Source organism: Palaemon carinicauda, unplaced genomic scaffold (genome assembly GCF_036898095.1).
Source record: "Palaemon carinicauda isolate YSFRI2023 unplaced genomic scaffold, ASM3689809v2 scaffold92, whole genome shotgun sequence".
NCBI classification, from domain to species: Eukaryota; Metazoa; Arthropoda; class Malacostraca; order Decapoda; family Palaemonidae; genus Palaemon; species Palaemon carinicauda.
The window spans coordinates 287,501-306,174 of NW_027172226.1; the positions used below are offsets into that span (position 1 = coordinate 287,501).

The following is an 18,674-nucleotide window of genomic DNA, read 5'->3' on the forward strand; positions in this document are numbered from 1 at the left end:
TGCAATATCTGTATTATTAAAACTTGAGTTTGCTAGTTTTTAAACTTTTTCTATTTCCTTTTTTATGGTTTGAATACGTTCCAATTGCTGTCTAATTCAAGTCCTATACTGTATATGTTATATGTTGCACTATGATAACCACTATATAATCTGGCTTATTTTTCATATAACATATATTGTACATTCAACATCCACACCTCACTTCCTTTGAGGGAAGTTTGAGCAACTGTCCCTTCATACTTCATCGTGCACTGAACTTTGTTCTCTTCTAACACATTTTTAAACTATTGCTAAATGCTGCATATTCTACCATCTATAAACATTATCTATTTCCTTGTCCCACAACACTGTTTAAGAATATATATAGTATGTTATAGGATTCGGTTTCATATTGGAAGAATTATTTATCTTTCATTTATGACAGGACTTTTGCACTGGCTTTTAATAATATTTGGAGAAAGATAAAGAAGTATTATTGGTGACTTTTTGAGTTTTAATTATTTTACTTGTTTGTGGGTTGAAATTTAACATTTATATGAAGTGCAATGCATACTGTACTGTATATGTAAAATTCTTATGAGCGTTTATATTTAGACTTGCAATAATACTGACCCACCAAGGATTATGTTCTGGTAGCAAAAGTCTTTACCCATTCATTGGACAGTAAAACTGAAGTAAAGTTTCATCTGGCATTCTGCATCGTGTGAGTTTTGTTGCAAGAGTTACATCTAACGTAAGATATTTTATTTCAGGGCAGCAAGCGGGAAGGCAACAAGAGAGGACGGAAACCTGGACGCAAAGCAAAATCTGATATGAAGGCCAAATTAGGTAAGAGGATAAATTTTGCCCTTAGCGTATGAATCAAATTATTTTCCTATATACAGATTCCTTAGAGATAACATTTTTTAGTACAGTACAGTACCTTTCAGGTGAGAGTTGTACGACTTGATTTATCGCTCTGAAAGATCGTGTTTGTTCAGATGAAGTTCCTGCTTTTCTGTTTTGTGTTTATAATGGATTGTTAATACAAAAGCAACTTAACTAAACTAGAATAAGAGGCTTTATGGTCCCTCATAGAATAGCAAGATCAATTTTTTTTGTTTGGTTGTTAATTGACTCCAGGATCAGGAACTATAGTTGTTTCACAGAGTTTTAAAGACAAAGCCATTATGTTGAAAACAAACTTTTTTTTCAAATTGAATCCAAGGCCCATTGATTATGGAAAGACCTTGAACCATTTTATTTGCAAAGTCACTTTAAATGTTTTTTTTTTTTTTTTTCATAAATTTCTATCTTGTAACTTTGGATTTTTTTATTGCTATTGATAAAAATTTCTTGAAAGTCTGTTCATCATCATCTCCTCCTACGCTTATTGACACAAAGGGCCTCGAAGTTGAAAGTCTGTTACAAGGTGTGAATTACAGATATAATTTTATTTTTATGGGTAACTTCCTATCATGACTAATATTACCCACCTCCACAGAACGCAGCAGGCAGAGTGCAAGAGAATGCCGTGCACGTAAGAAGTTGAGATACCAGTATTTGGAGGAGTTGGTTGCCAATAGAGAGAAGGCAGTGTTTGCTCTTCATCGAGAGTTAGATATGGTAAGTAGTGGAAATTATTTTCTGTTGAATAATGGACGGGACTCACTTAACACATTCAAGACCAACACATAAAAATGGGCTTAATGCTGACCCCTGATGTAATCCAACACTAGCTCTCAAGGTTTCTGTTTTGCCAACAGCTGTTATTACTTTAGTCCTTGCTCTTTTATACAGTATATCTCAACCATTCTAACAAACTTCTCCGGCACATTTCTCTTCCTCAAGCACCAAAGCATCACTTCTCTTGGTAATCTATCATATGCCTTCTATAAATCTACGATAGCACAGAAGAACTTCTTGTTTTCCTCTAGTCTCTTTTCCTGTAACTGCTACTGTATGTCATCCACAGTCCCTCTCCCCCTCATGAATTCATACTGCTGTTTCCCAATCTTTACAATATCTAAACCTCACAAGCACACTTAGAAACTTTCAAACCATACTCCGTTACTTTAATTCCCTTTTAGTTACTGCATTCCATGATGTCACATTTCTGCTTAAATATAGACACCATTAGACTCTCCTCACAGTCTTTTGGCATTATTTCCTTTTCCCATATGGTTCTAAATAAATCCAGCATCTAATTTTCCCCCTCTGTAGCCAGTATCTTGACCATTGCAATTTGAAACTCTGATGGGCCCTGTGCTTTATTATTCTTTCATATTACTCAATGCCTGCTTTGCTTCAGTATTCTGTATCTCCATCACTGGCCCCTCCTGCCTTTGTGCTTTTCCCAGCTACTCTTTTTCATTTTCAATATTTAATAGTTGCTCATAGTATTCTCTCCATCTCTTAATGTCATCATCCCTATGCAATGTATTTCCATCTCTATCCCTGATGACTACCAGTTGCCAAAAATCCTGTCTTTGCCTTTTCCTTAAGTCTGAAAGCTTATAGATATCCTTTTCTTGTTCCTTTGTTCTTAACCTTTTAATTAACTGCTCTACCGTTCCAATAGCTATACCTACTTTCCTCCTAGAATCTTTTTCCTCTTCTCTCTATCGTTCCTCTGCTCCCTGTACCTGTCTTACTTTACAATCTTTAAATGCCTTTGATTTTTTTTTAACTGAATCTTGAACCTCTTTTTTTTCTACCACTACTTTCCTTCTTTTGACACACCATATCCACTGGTTTTTCCCACCAGTTTCTACATTTCCTTTACGTATATATCTTTCATCCTAACACACACTCTCTCTCTCTCTCTCTCTCTCTCTCTCTCTCTCTCTCTCTCTCTCTCTCTCTCTCTCTCTCTCTCTCTCTCTCTCTCTCTTTTTTTTTTTTTTTTATATATATATATGTATATATATAAAGACAGTCCTTGAATTAAAATACTTTGGTAGGTACCTTATGGTTAATCAGCATCCATAAGTAAATACAGTAACATATCGCTAGCTAAATAAGTACAGTGTATTTTCCCAGCTTGTTTTGCTCTCTTCTCCTTCATGGTGTATTGTGGTGCAAGCTCAACTAGCCATCTGAGTGAACAGTAAGAATCTCTTACCAGGCAAGACAGTTAGTCAATTTTGATCTAATTATTATTATCACTAGTTAAATTACAACTTTAATTGGAAAAGCAGGATGCTACCTAGCCCAAGGGCTCCAACAGAGAAAATAGCTCAGTGAGAAAAGGAAATAAAGAAATAAACTTACATGTAATGAACAAAAAATATAGAATATTTTGACAAAGCATTTGCAACATCTGAACTACTGAAGTTCCATGGATTCAATCACCATATTAGGAAGATCATTCCACAATCGGGTCACAGCAGTAATGAAACTTTCAGAATAGTGCATAGGATTGAACCTTATGATGAAGAATATTGGAATTATCTGTATATCTGGTATAGCAGTGGTACAGTCTGGGAAGATCTGAATGCAACAGATGGTCAGAGTTATGAAAAAATTTATACAACATGCACAAATAACTACCTGAATAATGGTGCTTAAGATTGATATCAGGATTAGGAATAATTAATTTATAGCTGAACACCAGACATGAGAATATTACTCCAAATAAGGTATAACAACAAATTAAGTTCTGGATCTAGTTGTTAGTCAACCTCTGTGGGTCACAACTAATAGGAGATAAAAAGGGAGGAGAAAATGAAAATCCTAGGGATTATTCATTTTCCTCCTCCAAAGGGGACTTTGTAGAGGCAGTCCTCATTGAAAGATGCTAATATTACACCATGAGGTTTAAAGTGTCTAATTTTATGCTGCTCCTGCTTGTAAGGAAAGAGAAGCCAAATTGCACCAGTTTGAGAAGGGATGATACATTCCTACCCCAAATATGAGGTGTGTCGTAGGTTTCAACTATTTGAAATAGAATGGAAAAGTTGGTGTTTGCGTAGCCTTGCGTGGCCAATGAGTACCATTATACTCTGGTGTGTCCTCATTTTAGCAGCCACAGAGAATTTTATATAAAAAGATATTATTACACTAGACCAAATAGTATAAAGTTTAGTCAATTGTTTAAAATAGAAAATAGGAGAGAATTGTGCAATCTGGCAAAATTTGTAAAAATAATAATGAAACTTTTAGTTATATATTAGTTTTTTTATCTAGTCCATATGGGCTCATGTCTCCATTATACATGGCATATGTGGGTATACGGATATGTGTACAGTACAGTATTGTATAGATATGTGAATAGAAATAGTTTTTCTTCTTTTTACTGCCATCTTGCAATTAAGTCAAATTATAATTTTGTATATTTTGTAATGTACTCTTAAAAATTCTTAAATCCTGGTACTTCTTGCTTAGTTTCTATGGAATGGAATGTTCTTGGTAAAATTTTTCCATGTTAACTTGATTACATCAGTTATCTGTGTTAATAACCTCTCTCTTTCTTTCAGTACCGTCAGTGGGCCAAAGAGTTTGACGAAGGAAAGCTCCCCGATGGACTCCTGAAACTCATCGAATTTGATAAAGTCAAGAAAAACGAGATTGAATAAATTAACAGTAAGAATTTGTCGCTTTGTGTAAAGTTGTACAGTGATTATGAAGATGTGTTTGTTATATATATATGTATAGTTTCAATCTTTTAACTAAGAAACATAGGTCATAAGAAGTATGTCTTATCATGCAGGGGACTGCGAGGTTTCTTTATGCAGAAGTGATTGATGCTTAAAAAAGAAAAGTAAAATTCAAACATAGGGTGTGCAGTCTTCCCTGCTTGCTGCCTTCGGATATTCTCCTTGCTGACTGGAATTTTTGTTTTTTTAGTTCTGGGAATTTTTTGAAAATTCTTTTATCATCTATGTTTAACTTTTAGAGGTGGATATTAGTTTTGTTGCATTTATAAAAAAAACTATATGAATTGTAATGATAGAAATTGTGGTCTTGTGCTTATTATTAGATCATATATATGTATGACTATTAGGTAAGATTATTTTATATTGTTGAATTATTTAGGATTATTAAGTTTATGTACCAAAAAATAAATTCTAAAACAGGAAAATTTGTTTTCTTTTCTCTTTCCTGTCTTTTGTGTTATGCTATATAGTGACAGTTGTTTCTTGTTATCACTTCTTTTACAGGTACAGATACTATAAACAGATTTTCAAAGTGTCTTGCTGTAAAACATAAGTGGTGAAATCTCTAATGAGCTAAACAGTATGGAAAAAAATCCTACTAGCATAGAATGAGCTAGCTAATACTGTAATTTCCTTTTCCCTCCTCACTTTGGTGAAGCTGATATATATAAGGTTAGTATTCATGATTTTGTAGATCTGAAGGTTTTTTTGGTTTTTGCTTGGGAACCTCTAGTTTCACTCTCCTCTTGTTTTATGGAAGTACAGAAATTTCACTGAGTAAGATAATGGCGGCGAGAGAGAAAATCTTCATTATTTTTAAACATTTAAACTTACCCGCTGGTTATATAACAATAGCTTTATTCTTCTGTCCGGCAGAAATCCAAAAACTCACAGCAATCGCATAGATATGCCAGGTGTACACTAGCGCCACCACAGTAGCTAGGCCGAACTATTCCTCCCAGCACCAGATTTTCTTCTGCCGCCATACTGGCAACATAGAAGGAATTCACTCATGATTAACCTGGATTTTAGCAGTACTGTATATTGGTGATGTACTCTTATATACGGGTTTTAGCATTCGCTTATTCGATGTTTTTTGATATTTTATCGCTACTGTATGTTATAGCTTTTATTCTAAAACACTTTTATTTCTTTTATGTAGTAATAAAGGCTATTGAATTTTTTTAATCCTCCACCAAGATGGGCTGCCGTAATATAGAGCACTGTTATGATGACGTTCGCACCATTGATAGTTTCTCTATAACTAAATCAGCTTGATATACATTTTACTCTTCTTAAGGTAATACTCCTGTGGTCAATCTATGAATGCTGGCCCCTGATTTTCCTTGTGGGAACATGTAGGTGGTGAATTATGTTGGATGGCTCCTTCTCCTTACCCGAAAGATAAGAAAGGGACTGAAAGACCTCACAGGCCCCATCACTGACTATGTGTAAACCCCCTTGACAGTCGCGGGGAAAAGGTTCATCCTGCTTTGAATTGTAGATATGTTCTTTTTTCTATGACAGAATAGTCTCTTAAATGTTGAGGACCTTATGTAAGCAAATTTAAATTATTTTTCAGCCTCCTACCAACTTACAAATTTGGTCAAGAACTCTACGCATTTTTGTGTAAATGAGGTACAGTACATGGTCTGTAACTTGATGGGTGTTAATGCTATCGGTACACCTCACAGTGCTCTTTGGTCATTACAGTACTACTGGTCTTTATAGCATCTATTCGATCCCTACTTGCACACACATATTAGTCTTCTACTGTAACTCGTCCCCAATTCCTTTCTTACCGCTTGCTGTCCAACTTCTTTCAACTCGAATTTAATTGTGCGACTTGGGTTTTTTTTCTCCGTGTGGCATAGGTGCTGAATGGCCTCCCAGTCCTTATTGAGGGGCCATATTGCCCAAATTCATAAATTCATGTGAACTATTTTTATCCTTCTCTGTTCTTCACACATTTTCATCACAGGTTACCCCTATCAATATGGGAGTGAAATCTGTTTCATTGAAATATTCAAGTAAGACCCAACTGTTTTGACTTAATAAACTTTCTTAGGAATAGAAATTGTCCTATCTTCATATTCATAACATAACCACAATATTGTATAAAAACAAAAACAAAATCATAAATTATAAAACTTTTAACTATTATTTTAAGTAATTTTTTAAAGTACAAAAAGTTTACCTTACATTAATTGAGTAAAAGATTCAGTATCCCCTGCAAGAGTAAAAAAAAATCCTGTCAAATGGAGAATAGAACTCTCCATGCACTCTCACTTCAGTATAACTAAAATAGTTTTAGATGTGGCCTTACCTTTTATTCTCTGATGTATTTCTGCTTGCTGTCATCTTGCTATTCAACTTCTGTTGATGCTATAGCATAGAGCACCTTTGTGTTTCCTCCAGTTCAACTTTTAAGATCCTTTGTGATTCTCATTTACTTTATGAGGCTCCTGTCTTGGTGTCCAGCCCTATTAATTTCCATTGTCTTGATACATACATACATATACCAAGGCACTTCCCCCAATTTTGGGGGGTAGCCGACATCAACAAATGAAACAAAACAAAAAAGGGGACCTCTACTCTCTACGTTCCACCAGTCTAACAAGGGACTCAACCGAGTTCAGCTGGTACTGCTAGGGTGCCACAGCCCACCCTCCCAATCTTGATACCATACCAAATAGTCAAATAGTTATAGTGCTAGGCTATCGGACCAAATTTTCAAAAATCAAGTTGGTAAATTGTAAGTCATGTAAGAAACAAATTTGACTTAGGAACTAAGCGAAGTTTTAGAGGTGTTCAAAGCTTCAGGCCATACCTTTTAAACTGTTAAGTCTGCCAAGGTTTTTAGTCTAATTCATCTATCCTAGAGGGGTCCATTAACATTCATATTCAATATGCAAGAGAATGGTATGCACCACACTGGCAAGAGTATTAGGTTCTTGTGTAGGCATAAAAAGAGCGTAATGATGCTGGATTCAAGTAAAAAGAATGTACAATGGTAAGCTTATGTGCTTTCCTCATTGAAGTTTGAGCCTCTTATTGAACGTCTCTATAGACTGTTGTGCCATCAGTGCACTCTACTTTGTGTGTTGCAAACCTAGTTTATGTCTTATCATTATCCTTTAACTCATAGCAACACCAAATTTTGAGCTTTGCACTTCTTATCTGTTACAGCCTCCTGTCATCCATCTTGCTATGGAAGCTATTTTTAGATTTTGCTACACAGTCCAACCTCAGGGTGTGCCCCATGTTATGCCTTGTCATCAAATAGGTTCCTCTCCCATATTGCTATGCCAAATTGACATTATTTTTAGTTCCATGTATGTTTTTCTTTATTTCAATTCCATTGCCAAGTATTTCATAAAATATGAAATCCAGGAAATTAATTGGGATGTAAAAAGTAACATTAATAGGTTGATGAAGTTGAAAACAACGAGTTGATGGCTAGTGAGATTTTGTAGGGTTGTGGTTAGTGTGATTGAGTGATAGATTCTAGAGGAATAGATTTTTTTTTTATTGTTCTGTTGTATAAAGGTAAACCTAAGAACTGTAAGAGCATAACACTACTTAACTATTGTACGTTGGAATACATATTGTAGGATTTTCATTGAGAAAGATAAGTCACGAAAGGACTGAGGGGACGAGGACAGTAAGGTTTTAGAAATGAGAGAATTGTTTCAATTTGAACCCCACTGGTGCAATGCCATCAGTAAACCATTGCCATTAATTTAGGGTCTACAGCTCTTCGGCCTCTAATTGCACCAAATATCATCCTTCTTCTTTACCTCTTCCTGCTTCCTTTCTTCCAATTTATCATCCAATGATTAAATGGTTATTATGAAAGTTAGGCCCTGCTGCTGGCTCCGATGCTTTAGATGACCGCGGAGGTAGCAGCACTAGGGGATTCAGCATTATGAAGCTTCATCTGTGGTGGATAATGTGGGAGTTTGGGCTGTGGCACCCTAGCAGTACCAGCTGAACTCGGTTGAGTCCCTTGTTAGGCTGGGAGGAACGTAGAGAGTAGAGGTCCCCTTTTTGTTTTTGTTTCTTTGTTGATGTCGGCTACCCCCCAAAATTGGGGGAAGTGCCTTGGTATATGTATGTATGTATGAGTTGGTTCCAAGTACAGTGAGGGAAGGACATGTGGTATAGCCTACATGGACCTATCAAAACTTTGGGATAGAACCAATTGAGAGGTAGTGTTGAGAATATGCATTATAAATGATGTGGGTTAAGAAAAGTTAAGAGTAACTTATAAAATGTTTGGTAATAATGATGAGAGGGAACAGGAAAGATGGAATGTTAGTAGGATGGAGGAAAAGGGAAGTGGTTAATTTGTATAAGTAAAATAAGTGAATATAATGGAAGATAAAATAACAAAATAAGTCAAAAAGTGGATGAAACTAGAACTTTAAAAAGATGTGTGCTAATAAATAGACAATAGTATGACCAGTGAAGAGTACATAATTCAGAAGTTTTATTAGAGGAAGACTTACTAAATGTTGCATAAATTGTGCTTTACTTTCAGCTTCCTTTGTTCCATCTTACTGTGTTTTCCCCCAGTTTAAATGTGGTGCTGTATGGCCTTGGCACCAGCTTTTGGGTGTATAGACCAAATTCATAAATCCACTCTACATGATCAATTCATCAGATAATACAAGGGAAGTTTGAGTGCGTGCATGATAGAGCCAGGGGTGAATGACATAGCAAAGTGTATGGGATTTATTACACAGTTTCATCCGTGATACAGACTTAAAAGTTTTTTTTTTCTTACCCATGAGAGAGATTGATTGATTGATTTAAAGTTTTCAGGCATCCTGACATCTAAGGCATGAGAGAGAGAGAGAGAGAGAGAGAGAGAGAGAGAGAGAGTTCATATGATCAGTGTCCTGTTCTATTTTTACGTGATCTCTCTCTCTCTCTCTCTCTCTCTCTCTCTCTCTCTCTCTCTCTCTCTCTCTCTCTCTCTCTCTCACTAGTGGTAGGCATAACCTTATTGAGCGACAATGGGTCAATATACTTTATTTTTTTTTTGTATGAGAAGCTTAGCCAGGTCCTAATTACTCTTGAATACTAGCAGGCTAGAACTAGGCCTATGTTTAAGCAATAGCTCATCCTTGCATCGAATAGCTTAATCTGAGCTAACTACTTATTAGGCCTAATGCTAATTAGTGTGATTGAACCAAACATCAATTAGTATAACGCTTCAAAGTTTAACTGGAACTAAATACCAAATAGATCCAGGCTGATCTGTTTCTCAACTCATCTGGACCTAACTTCTATTAGGCCTGTAAGGACAGTGAGACAAGCGTCACCAAGATCAATTGATACTTTATTCAAATGTGCTGTCTGTCTGTCTGTCTGTATGTATAGATTGCCTTACCTTGTGTAAGACCCAAATGTGTGTGGGAGTGTATTACAAGATGCGGACGGAAAGGTAGGATGGGCCTGGCGCCAACTCAGATTGAATTGCCCGCCAAAATATATGTGTTTTCTTACACTTACAAATATACGAATTATGAGTTAACAGAAACATGTAATGAAACAATACATATGTCAAAATGTAGCTCTGATAGAGCGGAATACATATACATTGGAAACCACGGTGTGGCGAAAGGAGAATTTAAATAAATATACAGTTTGTCTCCTAGCTCGCCATCATTGTGAGCTGGAGATTAGGGGGAAGAGACAATAGGTGCCTAAGCCATCAGTAACCATTGCCTGGCCCTCTCTGGTCCTTAGCTCGATGAAGAGAGGGCTGATCCCATGTATATATGATCAGTCTCTAGGGCATTGTCCTGCCCCTTGTCTCTGCCATTCATGAGTGACATATAAACTACTTGATCTAAACCAAACTGAAACTAGGCCTAGGGATTCATAAACTAATCTGAACATGGAGGTGTTCAATATTTACTTATTGTCAGTTTTAAAGGAAGATGCTCTTGAAATTATGTAATATAATTATAATATGGTTATATAATATAATTTGTGACTAATATAACATAATTCTTTGTGTTAATAATCGTCAATGTTATGGTAAGAACCAAATACAGTACTGTTGTTACCGATTGGCTCGTATTAAAAAATCATAAATTAGACTTTTGTTGTCAGGTATTAGTGATAATTTAGTTTGAATAATTTGAATTAATCACCTATCATAATAAAAAAAACAATAGACTAAGGGTGTGAACATTAGAAAAATAGAAGCAAGTGTCTATTACTAACTGTTCCTTGTCACTTGAGTTGAAGTTGTCAGCAGTGTTGCCAGTTTGGCCTTTTTTCAGGCCAAAATATCCCAAATTTTTTTTTAAAATTAGTTGGCCTTTAGTAATATCATAAAAAAAGGTAGGCTTTAAATACTATATTTTTGGCCTTTTTCTAATATTGGACTGACCTTTTAAAGCTGTGGTTGATTATAAATTGGCTTTTTCTCATTTAGAAAATCTGGCAACCCTGGCAGGGTTGCCAGGTTGGCCTTTTTTCAGGCCAAAAAATCTCAAATTTCGGCTTTTTAAAAATTAGTTGGCCTTTAGTAATATCATGAAAAAATGTGGGCTTCAACTACTATATTTTTGGGCTTTTTTTAATAATGGGTTGGACTTTTAAAGCTGTGGTTGATTATAAATTGGCTTTTTCTCATTTAGAAAATCTGGCAACCCTGGTTGTCAGTCAGTCAGTCGGACAAGAGACGCGGTTGGAGTAAGGTTACTTTTTTTATCTGTGTCGATTTCGCTTATTTTTACACATTACACACATTCTCGGTGATTATAAATTCATTTTGAATGAAAAAGTAATTAATTTGACACTTGATTAATTGATATATAAACTTTGAAATGTGATCAGGACTATAATTTGTGAGGGAAAATCAAATTCGACATAGGCCTACATACATTTGGTTCAGTGACCCTGAAGAAGTATTGAAATGTCGCGATTAAAGGACAATTAATAACGTCAGTTTGACCAACGGTGTCAAAATGTAAAGGTAAGTTGTGTCAGAAATATGTTATCAAGTTAAGTAGGCCTTGGAGGAAATTTTTTTATATAGGTTTAACTGGTTAGAGAAATCTTACGAAATGGGCGGGAAAATTAAATTGGCCTACAAGTCTTTAGTTTATACTCTATACTGGGCTGTATTTATAGGCTTATATTGATGCCGAAATGTAAACTAAATTTCTTATATAAGGGGCTGTATGTATAGGCTTATATTGATGCAGAAATCGTAAACTAAATTTCTTATATAAGGGGCTGTATGTATAGGCTTATATTGATGCCGAAATGTAAACTAAATTTCTTATATAAGGGGCTGTATGTATAGGCTTATGTTGATGCAGAAATCGTAAACTAAATTTCATATAGGCCTATACGGGGCTTTATGTATAGGCTTATATTGATGCAGAAATCGTAAACTAAATTTCATATAGGTCTATACGGGGCTTATATGTATAGGCTTATGTTGATGCAGAAATCGTAAACTAAATTTCATATAGGCCTATACGGGGCTTATATGCATAGGCTTATATTGATGCAGAAATCGTAAACTAAATTTCATATTGGTCTATACGGGGCTTATATGTATAGGCTTATATGTATAGGCTTATGTTGATGCAGAAATCGTAAACTAAATTTCATATAGGCCTATACGGGGCTTTATGTATAGGCTTATATTGATGCAGAAATCGTAAACTAAATTTCATATAGGCCTTTATGGGGCTTATATTGATGCAGAAATCGTAAACTGAATTTGGTAAGTCTTAATGTATTTTTTGTACCGGTTTAGTGTGGCCTACCTCTTTTATTCTGGCTTAGTATGTGGCCTACCTGGCTTGTTAGGTTAGGTTAAGCCAGGTTAGCTTAGGTTAAGCCACATACTTAAACAGAAGTTCGTAGGCCATATTTAAAAGGTAGGCCACATACTAAACTGGCACCGTATTTTTTACCAAAATGTATGAACCTTATATTTTTCCTTCTATCTATCATGTGTGTTTTATGCATTCCTGAGCATGATTGTTTGGGGGCAAACCACCCATTTACTAGTTTTTGGATCCCCCTTATATTAAAACAAAGGTAAAACAATTTTGTGTGACCTCAATGGGAAACCTGGGCTTTTTGAGAGGGGGGGGGGAATGCTAAAAAAAAGTCATTTGCAGTAATATTAATGGACAGAAATGCAAGATAATCATTTGGAAAAGCATATGGTTCGTGTAAGTGGTTTCATTCATAAGTTATTACTGTAAAGCCACATTTTAAGGGAAAAACGCAAAAACACCACCTAACCTAAATTTTCTCTCCTAACCTAATGTATGAGCATTATCCTTACATAATGGGGCCCCCTAGTGACACCCCTTATACTGCTATATCCTTACCTACTTGCCTACAACCCCTTAAACTGCTGTATCCTTAACTACTTACCTACCACCTCCTTAAACTGCTATATCCTTACCCACCCCTCCTTACACTGCCATATCCTTACCCACCCCTCCTTACACTGCCATATCCTTACCCACCCCTTCTTACACTGCCATATCCTTACCCACCCCTCCTTACACTGCCATATCCTTACCCACCCCTCCTTACACTGCCATATCCTTACCCACCCCTCCTTACACTGCCATATCCTTACCCACCCCTCTTTACACTGCCATATCCTTACCCACCCCTCCTTACACTGCCATATCCGTACCTACTTACCTCCCGGGGGTTGCGAACCCACCTTAGATGTCTTACCCTAAGACTAAGGCTAATTGCTTCCCAAATAGCTTTGCTTCTGGCAAGGTAATGCAAAATCATATTATTTTGTAAATTGTAAAACTAAGTTTGTATTATAGTATTTCAGACCAAGATAAACACCATTGTTAAACGTTTAAACTGCTACTTTATTCTGGCCAACGGTACATGAATGTGATGCAAATGCCATCCTTGTGGGTCACTATTAAAGTATGAAAAGTAGGCATATTTACAGTAATTGTTACCTCAAGTTTGAGAGATTGAAGGTTGTTGGTCTTCTGTAGATAGTGGTAGCACTGGGACTGACGTCCCTCTCATGTATGGGTCAGGGTGCAATTTCGGTGCAATTTTGCACCTTAAAAAACTTGTATGTCAGGTAAGTTTTCCTAGAAAAAAGTGATTTAACCTTGCACAGTCTTAACCCTTTTACCCCCGGGGTATTTGGAAATTTCCAACCCTTAACCCCCAGGGAGTTATTTTTTCCCAGCACATTTTGCAGTATATTTTTTTTAAATTGCTCTAACAGCCTTAATTTTTGTCATAGAGAGGTCAAGTTGGTCTCATTCTCTTGGAAAATGTCTGAATTTTCTAAAAAAATTATCAAAAATATGAAAAAAAAAAAAATTTATAGCATTTTTTTGCAAGGACGTACCAGTACGTCCATGGGGGTAAAGGGATGGCTTTTATGAAACGTACCAGTACGTCCTTTGGGGGTAAAAGGGTTAAGGGCCAACCATAGCATATGACAGTCGTGATAGAACTGAAAGAGAAAAGGGGTTTGGGATGGATGTTGTAAAAGTAAATCTGGCTATTTGATCATAAGTATTTGTAAGCTGTTAATTTGTTGAAACACCAACTGATGAATACGTTTCAAAATCATTGAAAGCTTCCCAAAGCGATTGAAACCAACGCATGCACAACTAGAGAGCATGCCTTCGCCACGACAAGCAGTCTTATTTTGTTCTGAACCTCACTGTCTACTTTTACCTCGATGTATTTTCTTCAATATCTAATGGAATTTTCCATGGGGTCATACCCCACATATCCCCCAAGTTAAGTTGAAATTGGTTAAGTGGTTTTTGCGTAATGTTCACAAACAAAAAATACACTAATTAGATATACTGTATGACATTTGCAATTATTTTAAAAGCATTGCTGCGTACTTGTACTCTGATGTACTTTATCCAAAATGTTACAGATTCATCCTTGGGTCATACCCAACATTACTACTAAGTTTGGTCAAAATCAGTATTGTAGTTTTTGTGTAAAGTTGCTCACAAACGAATAGGTAAACTGAACAGACGAGGGTGAATACATACCCTTCGTAAAATCAAAGAATTTGTGAATTTGGCGAATTTAATAACCATTACTGCCCCAAATGTAGACGGTGAACTTAGACACTAAAGTAGACTTCACATTTTAATCGACATCGAAATAGACTTCACATTTTAATTGAATGCTCTGTAAGTTATTAGGCCCAGCCCCCCATTAATCATAGAGAAAAATGCCAAACTAGCTAGCACTCGTCTATTTCTTATACCGAATTGCAGTTTTGCTAGAAATGAAAGTATCATATATTAACGAGGAGGGTGGTTGTGATTTTCCATGTTACAGGAATGTTCTTCTGTATTTGAGATACAGTTTGTTCCGACACATATACAAACCTTCGCTTTTTATAATAGGGTACTGTATTACTTTCGGCGCAGCTGTAAGACGAGCCAAGATAATTTTAGTGAGGGATAACTACCCCATCCGCTAGTTAGCGGGTGGGGGTGGGGTAGACTGGCTACCCCGCTCACTCACACCTCTCGGCTGAGTAACCACTTTAATTTTTGTCTCGGTAGAGGACGGATATGCTGTCCTTCTCTCCCGCAAAGCCTGGCCTTGATGGTTTTTTTTTTTTTTTTTTTTTTTTTTTTTTTTTCATTTATTTTACATATATTTGAGTGCATACTGTATATGTATAAATGGAAATATACGTTGTTAGATACAGATGACTTGGGCTATGTCCTCTTGCCGGAGGACTTCTCTCGTTCGCGAGAGAGATTTTTTTACGCCTACGTTTCTTTCACATAGAGCTGGGAGGAAGCTTGCCTTAGGCGATGTCCTCCTTCGGGAGGACTTCTCTCTCATTCGCGGGAGAGAGTTTCTTACGCCTACGCTTTTTTCCCATAGAGCTGGGAGGAAGCTTGCCTAAGGCGATGTCCTCCTTCGGGAGGACTTCTCTCTCGTTCGCGGGAGAGAGTTTTTTACGCCTATGCTTTTTTCCCATAGAGCTGGGAGAAAGCTTGTTTTAGGCGATGTCCTTCGGGAGGACTTCACTCTCGTTCGCGAGAGAGATTATTAAGCCTTCACTTTTTTCCCATGGAGCTGGGAGAAAGCTTGTCTTGGCGATATCCTCCTTCGGGAGGACTTCTCCCTTGTTCGCGAGAGATATTTTACGCATACGCTTTATTCCCATAGAGCTGGGAGAAAGCTTGTCTTAGGCGATCTCCTTCGGGAAAACTTCCCTTTCATTCGCGAGAAATAACTTGTAGGAGCTTGCTGATCCACCAGGGGCGGTGGCAGAGCTTTCTCCGAAGCAGGTTATCTATACGCTTATGGTTCTCCTTCAGGGGCGGAACGAGAGCCTTCTCTTAAGCGACTTTCTCCTTCGGGAGAACAAACCTCTTATGCGGAGGTGTTATCTAGAACCTGATGGTTCTCCTTGATTCTTCGGAGTCTCGTTCGATCACCCTTTGGGCTGGCATGATCATTTGAGCATACGGGCTCTCGTCATGTTGATCCTGCTGGTTCTCATGACAGTAGGAGTCCTTCGGGACTCCGCTCAAAACCTTCGGATTTCAGTTACGCTGAACCTTCGGGCTCTCGTAACGATGGCAACATTGAGCCTTCGGGAACGTGTGCCATCAATCACGCCGACCTTTCGGGGTCTCGTGACAGAGGAACCTCGATTCCTCGTTACACTGATCCTTCGGGTCTCGTAACATTAGTTATGCAGAACCGTTGGGCTCTCGTAACTTTAGTCACTCTGACACTTCGGTGTTTTGTGACAGGGAAACTTCGGTTTCTCGTTGCGCTGACCCTTCGGGGTCTCGTAACTTTAGTCACTCCGACACTTTGGTGTTTAGTGACAGGAAAACTTCGGTTTCTCGTTGCGCTGACCCTTCGGGTTCGCGCAACACATCACGCTGATCTTTCGGGTTCTCTTCACCTGAGCCATTCTTTTTATGACGAGAATTTCCAAACCCTCTTTGTGTTGATTGTTTGCACTCACACAACACTTAAGCTATCATGAATCTTCGGGTGAGCGTAGCAGTGAGTTCTCTCACCAACCTGAGAGCTCTCGCGTGCACAGCCAAATTGGCGCGCACGACCGCCTTGGCGCGTGCAAGCAAAATGGCGATCATGGCGCGCGGGTTCACCCTTTGGCGCCCCATATGCGCGAACATCGCCATGCGCTCGAACATCCTGTTACTCGCCATGCGCTCGAACATCCGGTTGCTAGCCATGCACTCGAACGTTCTGATGCTCGCTATGCGCTCGAACATCCTGTGACACTGCGCGCAAGCAACCTTATGCGCGCCAGGTACGCGAACAACCTCATGCGCTCCACACCATTTTGGTGCACACGATCGGATTGGAGCGCACGACCATATTGGCACGCGCACACTATCGTATTGGAGCACACGATCATATTGGCGCACAAGCAATCGGTTGAAGTGCACGAACAACTCTTATGACCCTTCGAGGTCTCACAACGCAGTTCACGCTGAACCTTTGGGTCCTCGTGACCATAACCATACTTATATGACAGAGTTTTCGGACTCTCCTTACGCGTAGTGTTCACGAGTGCACAAGAGTTTTACTCTCATGACAGAGTTTTCGAACTCTCGTCCCGTGAATTGTTCGTTCGCGCCCATCGTCATGAGTGTTACTCTAATGACAGAGGGATGCCTGCTGCCTAAGGGTTTACGAATCCCTATGACACAGTTCCTTTGGGTCCTGGTCACGTAACACGATTCCTGGAATTACATCAGGAATCAGCGACAAGAGTTCCTGCGGGTTCTCGGCACAACATTCCTTAAGGTCATGAGAAAGGAATTCACAAATAGATTCTGAACCCCTAGGTTCTCATCTGAATCTCTCTCTCTCTTTCCACGATTCAGAGTTTTCTGAAAACTCTATGGTCGACCCCCCCCTCGACGGGAGGGGTCTTCCAAAGGTGTGACTTGATACGTCACTCTACACTCCCAGCTGATTACTATATTAACTAGCCTGGTTTCGCCAACACCGCTCCTTTCGTCTTTGAACGAACCACCGTCATCTTTCCTCCACCATCCCACTTCGAGTGGTTGGGTTAGCAGATGGAAATGAGCGGGGAATGAAAATGCTTCACATTGCAGTTCATTTCACCTGGCAGGCCTTGTCTGAATTAGATGGTAGTTTTCTCTCAATCGAGAAAGCGTTCGATGGCAACCTCTTTAGGTAAGCGGTCGATGGCAATTATGTCTGGCATTCTTAAAGCAAACCCTCACATACAAGACTTCACCCTTTTTCGGGAGACTCTTCCCTGAGAAGTTTTTTACAAATCTTCAATGGGTGTTAAACTTCATGAAAGCCGTAAGCCTTCCCGGAGCATGCACTCTAGCCAAGACAAAACCGCGAGGTTATGGTCTTAAACTCGGTTCTACCGTTTGATGGAGGCATCCTCCCCCGCCATTGTACCTTAGGTATAACGACTTTCCTTTTTACACGTTAGTCTTCCAAGACTTTCTTTTCTTTCCTTACGGGGTTATTGTTTCGAACAATTAGTCCCAAAGGAACATTGTTAGCTGACGTTAAAAGAATGATAGCAACTGCGTGGGCATCTTTTATTACGTTATGAACGTTTTAATCCCCGCCCACAGGTAAACAGACATCCGTTTCTGTGTAATGAACACTGGCTAGCCCCTCATATAAAGAGGAGGGGTAAACCAAAAGGGATATGATCGCCTCTATAACTGTATATTTTTGTTTGAGAACATGTTCGCTCTCATTCAAGAAAATATTAGTTAGTCAACGATCAAAATTCTTTTGGCAATAATGTTGCGATTCGTCGCACATACATTATTCCCACAACCGGATTCGTTGCAGACGTTTCCTGGAGGCAGAGAATACGTATGCGCTAGCGCAAATGGACAAGTACATATATGCGTGCAAGCGATTTTTTGCCCATAAGGGCTATATACATCTTTCAGTTAGAACTCTGTTCTATTAAGTTGTATATTTATATCCCTTACTGAAACCAGGTTATTC

General features: G+C 38.2%; 1 protein-coding gene across 2 annotated transcripts in view; it reads left to right on the forward strand.

Moving 5' to 3' along the window:
* The window catches only part of REPTOR-BP (REPTOR-binding partner), a 21,086-nt gene extending 16,024 nt beyond the window's left edge, over nt 1–5,062 (forward strand). For both annotated transcript variants that reach the window (XM_068369833.1, XM_068369834.1), the window contains exons 2-4: nt 753–828; nt 1,484–1,605; nt 4,458–5,062. In XM_068369833.1, coding sequence (XP_068225934.1) covers nt 753–828; nt 1,484–1,605; nt 4,458–4,556 — 297 coding nt within the window. In that variant the 3' untranslated portion in view covers nt 4,557–5,062. The remainder of the gene's footprint in view (nt 1–752; nt 829–1,483; nt 1,606–4,457) is intronic.
* Nucleotides 5,063–18,674: the final 13,612 nt, after the last annotated feature.